The sequence below is a fragment of the Centroberyx affinis genome, unplaced genomic scaffold (assembly GCF_046629955.1).
Source record: "Centroberyx affinis isolate AG114_WGS23_722 - 3 ecotype Tasmania unplaced genomic scaffold, CSIRO-AGI_Caff_v1 ptg001577l_1, whole genome shotgun sequence".
Lineage (NCBI taxonomy): Eukaryota > Metazoa > Chordata > Actinopteri > Beryciformes > Berycidae > Centroberyx > Centroberyx affinis.
In genome coordinates this window covers 258767-271765 of record NW_027280027.1, presented here as the reverse complement: position 1 = coordinate 271765, position 12999 = coordinate 258767, and the positions used below count along the sequence as shown (strand labels likewise).

The window sequence follows — 12999 nt, the reverse complement described above, 5'->3', positions numbered from 1 at the left end:
ATGGATTAAATTTCAAGGGACAGAGAGGAGCAATAACTAATGATTGACAAGATATTTGCTGATTGTGATATTAGACGTAGGTCACCAAACTAATACAGTTTAGAGGGAACTCTGGTTCTCAATGCTCACCTGATGGGACGTTTCAGATATGGCTTCCAAATAGATTTCTGGCATGTTTTCCTTAATCTTTGATTCGAATGCCAAGAAAAGATCAAATTTAGACTCACTTAAGCTCTAAGGTATGGCAAGTACCCAGACGTTGCCATAGCCAACCGACTCGCATGTATCTGTGCTTACAGTTTGCAACGTTGGAGCGTAAATGGATCAGCTCCTAAAGCATCTGACTGAGCTCGTCCACAGGGTGAATAGAGATTTGCCCTAAACATCCAATGGGCCTGAGCCTCATCCTTCACAGCCAAGTATGACATGAAGCTGTAAGTGGCACAGTTGTGCTAAACTCCACAATTACGCCTGCGGAAAGATTTCTCTGCTTCCTGAAAGAACTGGAAGTTAAAGAGCGGTGATATCAAGTTCACCGCCCTAAAAGATATGTAACCTTAAAAGCCTTTCCTTTATCGGTATTTAGTGATTTTTATTGCAAGAGTACATAGCTTACATCAAAGAGCTGAGAAAACGGCCCCCACCCTGAAAGCATGCAAGCACCGTGTATCATTGCGCATGACACAAGCGTGCGAAATTTATATGTGTGACTGTGTGTGTGTGGTGTCTATTGGTGGGGCCATGGATCTGAGCGTGTGTGCAGGCGCGTATGTTTTGGGGTCATATTTTGATTGTCATTTTTTATTTTGATTCCTTATACTAATACAACATGAATTTAAACGGAACACCGTTTGAACATTATGTAGGCTATATATAGGTCACTTTCGACCGTGCCTTATATCGTTACATTAATTGTAAAAATATGTATCTACATAGATAGCCTATACCTCTCGCTTGAACAAGAAGCCCAATTGATAAAGAAATAGGTGTTTTTGTTAAGTGTTGCCATCTTATGGTCCGTGCTGTTGACCCTCCAGACTTTATGTCAAATGGCCTGTTATCTTAACTTTGACCACACGACTTGACCTTAGAGGACTTTATTTGACACCACTTTAGAGGAGGATGAAAGAGATGGAGGGGGGGGGGGGGAGAGATGCAGCCTCCGCTAAAACGCACCGTGCAGCACAATGTAGCCAACCCATGTCTGAATCAAAGCTAATCGGTGACTTCATTATTCTTACAAGGCATCTTGGATGTTCCCCAATGACATAAGATTAAATAGAAAGGATGTGGCCGATATGGAGCGATGGGAATTTATATTTTTTATTCAGGTGATTGCATTTTCGCTATGTTCCATGAAGCGTATCCTTTTTGAGATGACTACAGGAATAATTCAAAATATCGTTCTGTCCTTTAAAACACGATCATTGTGTTTAGCCTATAAAAAGGCATACATGAACATACATGGGACATCATAAATAAATTGTGAAATTCATAGATAGATAGATAGATAGATAGATATCATATTCTATAGACAGAGAGCAGACGATACTCGTCAAGCTGCCATATGCTCTTCAGTCCATGCTTGCTGTGTTATGCACTTGTATGTTTCCTTTTAATAGCTGCTTGTTTTCCTATCTGCCCTATTACACCCCCACACACCCCCCGCCCCCCCATCTCGCCGCTGTGATTGCTCCTTCTGTTTACCCACATCCAATCAATGCGTGTCGTCATCAGGGGGGGACCATCATGACGACTGGCCTATTAAGAATGACAGCTCTGGAGAAAGAGAGAGAGAGAGAGGGTAAATGGTGATCCCTCCCAGAGCTCCCTCTCCGCACTCTGGAGCGCTCTTCTCTCAGGGTCAGACCGGATTGCATCCCCTCTTTTCCTGAAGCCTCTCCTTCTGCTTGGGACTCAACCCCCCCCCCACCACCGCACGCACACACACCACCACACACACACACACACATACACACACACACACACACACCTCCACCCAGAAAATCATCGCCTTGGTTGACGGCTTGCACTCTCCCCCGAAGTCGAATTGGTTTTAAGTCGTGCTTGTAATGGAAAGCAGAGATGAGATGGTGATGCTGGCGGAGGGAGGTCAGCTTGGCAAGAGCGCCTCTAATTTGTCGGAAGCAATCGGGAGCCCCGTGCGAGAGCCGCAGGGGAAGCCGGTCCACAGGAGCTGCCTGAGCCCCGGCGCTGCGCCTTACTCCCGGGACAGGACGGAGGAGGCGGAGGAGAGCGCACGGAGAAATATGTGCGCGGACATGAGGCCGGTTGGCATGTCCTCCTCCGGCGAGAGGCACCGGACTGACCACCCCCACAAAGACGGCAGCAGCTCAGACACCGAGTCGGACTTCTACGAGGAAATTGATGTCAGCTGCACGCCGGAAAGCATGGACTACCCCACAACTAAAGGTAGGCTGCGTCTAGGAGCCGCATGGCACTCCAGTGTTTTGTGTGATTGCATTGATTTCGCTTATGAAGCTGATTGAATGCCAACAGCTGAAATGTGCCAATCAAAAATGTCAGCTCTGCACCCATTGCGCATGACAATTCAGCAATTACAATTTAACATATCTGAAAATATACAATGAAATCGCACATTAAATCAGTGCTCGATAAAATTGTTCATCTCTTACAATAACATGGCACAATTGAACTGCAATTGGTGCTGCACAGCTGTTATGTCAAGTGACCAGTGTGGCTGGAAACACGCTGGGGTGACACCCACACGTTAACCATGCGTTTTACCCACTGCGTTTTAAAACGAGTCACCTCGGCGCCACTTCCAAAAGACTCCTAAAGCAAATCAGCCTATATGTATATTTACTGCTTAAAGAAGAATGCAGGATTTTATATAAACCACGAGCAAAGAGGGAGGAGAAGGCCACTGCCAGAGGAATTTGCTGGTGGGTTGTGCTGGCAGTTTCTGAGGAGCAAAGCCCCAGGAGTGCTGATTGTAAAGGTGTTACATCCTTCATTGAAATGATGGTCAAATATTAATATTATTGTATGAAGCATTTGCAATTGCCCAGTGGCTTAAAATCGAAACCCAAATAGAGAAAAGCTGAACGAATGACAATACAGCCTAATTATTATCCTGTTTGGTCAATTGAAATTGTGAGTCAACATATCTAGCCAAAAATATCAATATCCACTCATTTTCCTGTAATAGCTGCTCTGTAAAATAATATTAATAATAACAAATTATAGTAAATAATACATAAATTGAACTTGTTCGTTAAGCCTCTAAAAAAATCGAAGGCCTAATGGTGTCAGAAAGGCCTTGATTTTAAAAGTAAAATTGGGCAGTAAAAATAATAAAATTACAACACAGTCCTAAAATGACAACTTTAAAGAAAATATAATAAACATGAAACTATGAAAAAAAAATATGTACAGTGCTTCAAAATATTTCTTGTTTCATTTGAATCCTTGTAGCCTACTTCATGTGTTCTAGACTAATCTGATTAATTACTCTGCACTGATTCAGGTCGAAATGGGGATTCTCCGGGCCACCCGAGTGACACCGGTGTTGATCCGGGGAAGGCCATCCCGGGCCAGGGAAGCTTGTCCTACGCAGCGGACCAGATGCGCCGGTACCGGACAGCGTTCACCCGGGAGCAGATCGCACGGCTGGAGAAGGAATTTTACCGGGAGAATTACGTCTCCAGGCCGCGGAGATGCGAACTGGCGGCCGCCCTAAATCTACCTGAAACCACCATCAAAGTAAGATGACTTTATATTTATATAGATCAGAACTGAATTAGGCCTATGTGCCATCTTCGAAAACTGGCATTTCGTGAGCTTGGAGGTAGAAGGTTCTATCTGGATAGAGTGCAGTTCTGATATATTGAGCATCAAAGATTTGACATACCATCTGCCAAAACTGTTATGCACTTATCATTTTAAATATTTAACCCCAATAGGCTATAGGCCTATTAGAATTAAAATAACAACACACAAGCATTAAGTGACATTCAAAGATCACGAATATGTGGATAACTGACAAAAAGGTCAGATTCTTACGATTCCAAGCTCACGATTAGATAACAAATTGTCAGCAGAGGCCTTGTCCTAAATATTTCGCCTGTTTTTTAAACCACTAAAACTACAAATTGTACTGGCCTCGTTTACAGTTGCCTAAATTACAATTATCATTTCCAAGATCAAATTTAATTCGGTTTGGATGAAAAAAAAAATGCACAAACTCGCTAAAAAAAAAACAATTTCGATCCGTGCGTAAAAGCGGAACTGCTGCACATCTTTTGTTATTGTGATCTGTCTTTCAGACAGTGGGGGTTGTGGTTAATATTTGACCCGGTGTGTCTCTGCTCTATAGGTGTGGTTCCAGAACCGCAGGATGAAGGACAAGCGCCAGCGTCTGGCCATGACGTGGCCTCACCCCGCCGACCCGGCCTTCTACACCTACATGATGAGCCACGCGGCGGCCACGGGGAACCTGCCTTACCCCTTCCCATCCCACCTGCCCCTACCCTACTACTCCCACCTGGGGGTCGGAGCCGGCTCGGCTCCAGCCGCCACCCCGTTCTCCAACCCCCTGAGGTCGCTCGACAGTTTCAGGATGTTGTCTCATCCCTACCAGAGGCCGGAGCTGCTGTGTGCGTTCAGACACCCGTCCCTGTACCCGGGTCCGACCCACGGCCTCGGTCCCGGGGGAAGCCCCTGCTCCTGCCTGGCCTGTCACTCCAGTCAAACCAACGGTATTTCAACCAGGCCCTCCGGCTCGGACTTCGCTTGCTCCCCAACCAGCAGGACTGACGCTTTTCTCACATTCACGCCTTCAGTGCTCAGCAAGTCCTCGTCGGTGACATTGGACCAGAGGGAAGAGGTGCCTCTGACCAGATAAAACCAAAACAGCCGAGGCTTGTGCTATAGCCTATAAGCTTTCGCCATAAGCTTTTATCAAATGTAACGTAATACATGATCAGGACTGAAACAGCATGAACAGGTAGTCATGTAAGCAGTACCAATATGAAAGTCAGCTCTAGGTATGATTAACTCGGGGCAAGATAATTAGCCAGATCTTCAGCTATGTGCCGCACAATGGATCTCCCATTACAATCTACTGAAAAATAATAATCCCATCGCAGAGCTCAGACAGTGGGCTGAAATATGACGGCAAGGGGACAAAACCACATTTGATTTTTTAGATGATTAATTTGGTGTGAGGGAGAGAGAAGACACGGGAGAGAGAGTGGGGAAATACAGACAAACGTTTAAATCTCCGTGATGGATGGCGTTAACGTTTTTTATCATTATTTGTAGTCTCTTTACGCGTCCAAATCGACCTACATGTATTGTTAGTTACACGAGAATGATGCTTTCCATCTCTCTTTTTTAACAAGGGGATTTGTTAACAGACTGCGGCCGTCTCATTATAACTCGCTCTCCGCCGGGGCCTTGACGGCGGCCCGGGCCGAAATGTGCAGATGCTGGTAAAATTAGTAAGTGATGTATATGTACGATCGGGTGAATTTTGAGTGTTGAATTAATGATAATGCCGGGAAGGGATCGTTGCTGCCAAACGGTAACAAGGCGCCAGGGGAACGGATTACAGCCCGCACGGTTTGACTGGTGTGGGGGGAGAGGAGGAGGAGAAGAAGGGAGAAGGGACAAGGACCCAGAAGAGGAGGATGGAGAGCTGGGTGATGAGAGAGAGAGAGAGAGAGAGAGAGAGAGAGAGAGAGAGAGAGAGAGACTGGACAATCACACAAAGTCTGAACATTTTTAAGGCCATATCTCCCCCCTCCACCCACACACACTTCTTTCAGTTCCCTCCCTCGGTGATATTGAGACCCAATTCTTCTAACTCTGATGAAAGTGTGATTATACCAATGCCTATATTACCTATTCATTCCTTTTTGTCGTCTTTTCCTCGCTTCACACTGCTCTAGTGGCATAGTTGTATTTCGTGGAGAAGAGAGCGAACCGACACAAGTGACTGATAATTATGGGCTGTTTATTTTTGTTTGTTTTTGTTGTTGTTTTTGCTGGGTTGTCCTCGACGTCTAATTTGCAATAAACATTGTCAAAGAATCTATGGAGTGATTGTCTTCTAAAACACCTTTGTGATATATTTAAATAGCCCCAATCTTAAATTCTCTCTCTAAAATAGACCTGAGAAAATCAGATTTTATAACATTTACCTTACTGTTACCCTAACGGAAAAAACAATACTGAATAAAACAAAAATAAAATGACATCAAAATAAAACAAGCTTCGTGCCTTCAGGTCTTTTTTTTTTTTTTTTTTACATATTTTTTTTTAAGCCCATACCCCTGGAGCTTCTTCAAACTCACCAGACACCTATTTCCATTTAGCATAGGTATCAAGGCGTTTGTGTATTCAGAATCAGTCTGCTACACCGCCTCCCCCCCTTTCAATAATAACACTAATTTTGCTCTCAAGTGGTCGGTGTCAAAACACAAGAGTGTGCCCCCCCTATCTCCTGATGGGACCGCTGGATTGACCGTGACAGTTAAGTGGTCCCCGGGCTCCGTTAACGCCAGTCATATTTTCTCTCCCACCACTTAATAGACACGACAGAATTAGTTGTCTGGAGATATTGGAGAATGCAAAGAGATCGATGATTCAGAGGCCCCCACCAATCAGCGAGATCTTAATTGGCTGCGTTTGACCGCGGCGCGTAAATTAAGAGTTTTCTGGGTATAATAGGGTTGGCGAGGTGTATAGCCCGCAGAGAGACACACAAATCGCCTTTTAAGAGGTTTTTTACGTCGTCGATGGGATAGATCAGAAGTTATTACAGCAAATGCGAGGAGAAATGTCTGGCATTTAGCGTGGACCTTAAAGCCTTAAGTCCGCCTCGCAAAAATATTGGCCACGGGCGTAATTGCAGCCATAATCTAACAAGGCTGTTATTTTTAAGATTGCATTTGGATAGCCTAACGAAAGACACTTCGTTTTTTAGACCAAATTGTGTCCTCAGTGCTCTAAATGCTAACGAATAAAGCTAAAGCACAGCTTAATCTTTGCAATTATATCCCTTTAATGAATAGATACGCTATTCTGTATGCCAATAGAGATATAAAGGCCTTAGAGGCAGTGCAGAGATGCTCATCCTCCTCTGATGCCTGCACCGAGGTAAAAGGTTCATCCCAATCAGACAGTCCTGCGATTACCCCCCACACACACACACACACACACACACACACACACACACACACAAACACACACCGCACCGTCCCGATTGAGCCCTCCCTTTCCATTCCTTCCGCCCCACACACACACGTTTGATTGATGGCCTTATTAACTGGAGTTCTTGTAAGTGTGACCGAGCTGATTAAAATGCATATGTTTGGAATAATACACCGTTTAAGCCGCCCGGGTCGGGGCGAAACCACAAGGCAGATTTATGTAAGCTATCAGGCAGTATCTTTAAGCCTGATAGGGACACGGGACACGCAGGAAAATGGCTTTGGTTTGTGCATAATAAAATGATACCATAAAATAAAGATGAACGAATCAGGCCGTCGGAATATTCAACGGCACTACCCAAAAGTCTTGTTTCATAGCGGGTTATTTTTAACAGCCCAGAAAGCTTGGAGCTGATTTTGATTAGGTCACACAGGAGCAGCAGCAGCACCATATGATCATCTTCTAAACCCGCGCCACACAGTGCCAGAATGACACATTAAAGTGAGGCAAATTACAACCACATTTACCCAACGACGCATATGGATCCCCAGCTCTCTCCGCTGCATACACTGCGGCTGAATCCTCAGTGGCCTAATCCAACATCAACATGCCATTTAATCGCTGCAAGATATAGTGTATATGACTGAGCTACCAGATATGATGGGCTCATAGATTGCGCACATAACAGCAATTACATCAGCCTTATAAGATCCTATTAGTGAGAATTGGCTCAGGGCTCCCCAGCTCCCCCAACTAGCACAAAGCGTTTTGATAGGGGCGGTACAGTGCAGCTGTCCACCGACAGAAAATAAAAAAAAAACACCAATTGGATCCGTGGCTGCTGCTACCGTTGTTTAAATTGGATTACATCCTAATTTACAGGCCCTTGTCGTAACGCAGGGGGCTGGCGAAGGCGTGGACGGACCAATCACAGAGTAATGATGATGAATGGGAGATTAATGCGCATACAAGCAAGACAATTTAAGCCTTCATCTGTTTAAATAGGCTTCCAATATCATTTGGAAACGGAGGTCACGTTAAATCAATCGGGGGACGCGTGAAAGTCGTTTTCGGCGGCGTCTTTATCAACATTATTTACGGTGCACCGGAGACAGCTATACCCACCAGGAAAATGGCCCGGCTGCTACGTGCTTATGTGACATAGAAGAGCCACAAAAGCAGAGGAGGATGGGTTTAGGATATGGAGCATCCTCTTAAAACCTCTCCAGTTTGGTTGTTTAAATCAAGTGGAACCAAACAGGTTGCTCAGGGTCTGTTACATTCATGCTAATATTCATCTTCCTGACTGCAAGTGAGCATCTTTCATCCAAATAGCCCCATACAGTTGGGCTCTTTGAATATAAAGGCCATGTTACGGTATGGGGCTTGTTAGTATTTCGCGGATGGAGGACAGATTTTGAATTAGATTAGTGGAAGAGTGGTGTTCTACATCTGGAACATTTCTGTAGCGTGAAAAGCCATAATCTGGTTCGGAACATTGCTAATTTGATTCACAGTGGTCTTTATTTATCGATAGCTTATCTGAATGGGAATTTGTTGATTCGTCTTACAGGCCACCAAACTCCAGATACAGTGTACAGCAGTACACATGGTAGTATTTTGGAAGCAGCAAGCTTCAGGTGCAGACCAGCTGCTGCTGGAGCAGATGGGGAGTAAGTGCCTTGCTCAAGGGCTTCTGTCAGTGTGGTATCACATTGTCACAGTGTGACACATGCAGCTCATTTGGTCTGTCAATGAACCAGTTTTGCTTTGCTTCATGGTGTTTATGGTGTGTGTATATCCAAGCTGTCCATCCTGGGAATCAAACCAACAGCCTCCCCTTATCTAACCTTTAGTCTATACCACCACCACCTCACAATTAATTTGGTCCTCCGTCAGCTAAAGTATATTAGCTCAAGAAGCTAATTTCAAAGCCACATTTGGATTTGGTTGTGTTATGAATTATCTCATTCTTTCACAAGAAGGAAAAAATCTCATGTCACCACCATGATGTACAACAGGAATTAAAACAGAAAAGAAAAAGAGAATATAATATAATGTAATACAAGCATGCAGATATCAATAGTTGCAAAAACAATATTCTAAGGATTGTTAAAAATAAACTATACAATTTATTCCAAATTAATGTGTAAAGCGGAGGTCATCCCATGTTACAGCAGACAGAATTCAGAAACCTAATGGCTTAAAACAGTATGAACAACAACCAGTCGTGCATACAGTAATGAACCAAAGGTGCTCTTCAGCTTAAAAGTCCCACTCCAGAACCTGCTGCACCACTTTCACCCCATGTTTATTTTCACTGGAAGACATGTTTTCACATTCAAATCGACGGTGTAACAGTTAAAGATGTCTTGTAAGTTCATTTTGAAGCTGGAAATATTTTGAGATTTCATGTAGGCTATTGGCATTCTTTTAACGTTTGCATTATTTATTAATGATCTATTAATGATGTAAAATGGCCATGTAGTGTGAGTTACATTTTGAAATTTAGACATTTGTCTAAATTGACCGCCGTTAGAAAATAATAAGAACATTGCTAGAGCCATGATTTGGCATGTTTTTTTTCTCCACTATTTACATTTTGGGGTTTTATTTTACATTCTAATGCCTTTCCCATAGGCCCAACTCACTGACCAAGTCATTTTCCTTAGCAGCAGGGTACAGAGGACTGGAGGTGTTTCTTAAACCTATATGATGACAAAACTGCATCAAACACTTACCGTGACTGATTCAGGACGAGGAGGATGGTTTGCATTTTCCTGAAATGACGCACCTTCACCCTGCGCACTGGCTGGCATCAAAATATTTAACACATCTGTTATACAAGCACCAAACTACAGTTGCTTTTATTCTAAAGATTTTAACTCAACTATAAAAACTTAAGTTGAGACATGATTTAAGCTTGTCAATCTTATTTCGTTTCCCCCCGCGAATGTCAGTCCAATTAGCGGAAATACACCTTAATTTGAGTGACACATTTCCGATTCTACCGTCTTTTCATTGGTTGAAACTGTGACCCCAGCTCACAGCCGTTGTGGACAAAGTTAGTTCGGCACTTAAAAAGAGACAAAGAAGCTAACGATACTTTGAATTATTTTCTTTGTTTTATCTAATAATAGCCAACAGATAAAGTATGGTTTTATACAAACAAATGTGAACGGTTAGAACATGAGATTATAGGTAGCAGTGAAAGTGATATTAGGCTTATAGCTACTGCACCACAAAGTTATTGGCCCAAATGTGGGCGTGGTCTGACAAAGGAAATTCAGCTTGGAATCATGGTATGTCAGAACTGGAAATCTTCCACTTTGGAAAAATATGAACGAAAGTCATGATTTTAGTCGAGCTCTGATATCAAGCTCTGTATGTTTAGTGTGCTGTATTTCAGCTGTGTGTATTGTGAAAGTATATCACAGGCTATGTCATCTGCTATCTGTTATACTAGCCCACTACCATCATGCAACAATGAGAATCACTTCAAGCGGCAAGTAAAGATTATGTAAGAGCTGGTGAGATTGGTGCAGAGACATAACGACACATTATTTTACGCTAGGCCTACAAAATGGTGCAAAGACAGCAGGATCCCATATGGAACGGTGCAAGACATATGCCAGAATGCATGCTTGCACTCTCACTATATGCAGCTGTAGAGGGAAGTGTAGGCTAGTCAGTGTCCAATAGGACATTGAACCAGTGTAACATGAACACAAATAACATTTAATGAGTAGAACAAGATCCCTTATATGAGTTATCAGCACTGGAGAATATGCATTCATGAGGCTGAGAAGTGTCACAGTGGGCAAAGTCTGAAGCTACAAAGCTTTGTGCAGACACCAAATTGTGCAAGATTGCACAAATATAACTTGGATAATAAACAACAGTTTGGTAATAGATATTACAATTAGAGATTTGGGGTGTGGGCAGGGGTAAGTAGGTTGACGGCTCTTGTAAAAAAACAAAAAGCTGAAGGGTTGATGGGTGTGTTGTTGTTCTAAATGGAGAAAAGAGGAATGTCTGCTCACTGTTTCAATGCTCCTAACCAAGCCTGGTCTTCTTCAGATAGCTATATGCCTCTTAGTCTATATAGCCTCTATGTAGCTTCTTTTCTTCATTTGATTGCTGTTTTTGTCCAGATCATGTATTTTGGATGTGTGTAAAATTTCTCCAATTTTCCTTGTTCTTAATGGACCGATACAGACTCCCAGAGGAACCTGTTTTGGAACAGCACGTTTCCTGGGTGGGTGGCCATCCTTCCTGCCCTTTCTTCATCCTGATGTCATTAGGCTCCTTGACACACAACAGAGCAGCTAACAGCCACTGACTTACTCAGTAGTGTGGGCAACATGCTGGAGCTCGTCCTTGGACCTGGAGGCGGAGCTCTACCAGACTAGACTGTGATACAGCATGTGAGGTTGGTTTTGATTATTGACTTAAAGAAAAATAGCATCTGGATTGGTTATGAGCTTCCACAGTTGCCACAGAGAGGACATAATTTGTTGGGATTTCTTGATTATTCAGATGTAGCCTACTCAACATTTGACAGAGTTGGTGATTGTTCCCTGGAAACTTGAATGACTAGGATTGAACAGGTTCAGAATTGAGCCATCGATGTCCAGGAAAAAATGTGTAAGGATGGTGTCGTATGTGAACTCAGCCAGTTTGCTGGACAGGTGGCTGAAAGTACGATCACTGGTGTACAGGGAGTAGTATAGGGGGAAGAGCGCACATCCCAAATGGTAGTACAGTTATGTTTGGCCGTTATGGTTCTGGACTAGCTGCTCCCTGCTTATCCAGCAAGCGTGCTGAAGGTATAGCAGGGGTGCCATGCAAATCCCCCAAACCACAGAACCGTAAGCCAAACATGACTGGTGCAGCTGATTCTTAGTAAGTTACCAGCTGATCAGTAATAGAAAGCTCAATATGTAGCAACAAGCTTGTTGCAGATCTCAAACAGTGGCAGGAGACATGCCACTATTGCTATTTGCACTAGCTCACTCTTTGCACTTTATTTTGTTACTAATTGATGTTTGGGTGGGATTATATTGGTTGGGGTAGGTTTGGGCATATGGTTATTGTGTTTCTGTGTTTGACTGTGTACTGTATATGTTTTTATGTTGCACCTGACTTACCCTTCGGGGACAATAAAGATTTATTGAATTTATTTAACTGAATACATGAGAGGGGATGCAAGCATGCATCCTGATAGAGGTCATCCTACCATTATGAGTGTAACTATGTGAAGCAACAGCCTGTTGCAGACCTCAGGCGCAAGTCAGACAAGTCTTACAGAGAAGAGATATAAGCATGCATCCGATAAGAGGTCATTCTACAATTACATTAACCTAAGGTTGATCTAGTGCAATTTCCCTAGAATATAGCCATTTAAATTATAGGGTGAGATACGTAGAGAAAAATATATATAACTAATGAGTCAGTACAAGTGAACGCAGTCAACCTCCCTATGCAGCATCTCTTATGTTATATGCAATTTATTGACAACAACAGCAACACGTATCAATTACGCTATTTAGCCTACACTCATGTCTCAAAAGCCATGAAACTTGATAATATCAAGTTTTCGGTCGAATATAAGCGAGAGATTCTTTGTGAAGCGCTTCATTTAATTATTGTCTAACCCATGTAAAGCAAGAAGCATTTTGTAGGCCTAGTTGTAAGCTTTCAAGTCCAGCTGACCAGCAGCATGTCAGCAATATGCTCAAATAAACGGAATTGAAATTGAACCTCAGCCAGCCACCCATAATGATGCATGCTTGCAAC

General features: G+C 43.2%; 1 protein-coding gene across 3 annotated transcripts; it reads left to right on the top strand.

The window, feature by feature from the left end:
• Positions 1 to 1808: 1808 nt before the first annotated feature.
• Positions 1809 to 4888, top strand: evx1 (even-skipped homeobox 1). Of its 3 annotated transcripts, XM_071527827.1 has the most exons (4): positions 1809 to 2112; positions 2149 to 2433; positions 3512 to 3747; positions 4361 to 4888. In XM_071527827.1, exons 1-4 carry the CDS (start codon positions 2073 to 2075, stop codon positions 4886 to 4888), a joined length of 1089 nt encoding a protein of 362 aa, XP_071383928.1. In that variant the 5' UTR covers positions 1809 to 2072. The 3 variants fall into 3 exon arrangements, with proteins under 3 accessions (XP_071383928.1, XP_071383930.1, XP_071383929.1); XM_071527829.1 differs by having other exon boundaries at positions 2073 to 2433; positions 3602 to 3747; XM_071527828.1 differs by having other exon boundaries at positions 2073 to 2433.
• The last annotated feature ends 8111 nt before the right edge of the window (positions 4889 to 12999 follow it).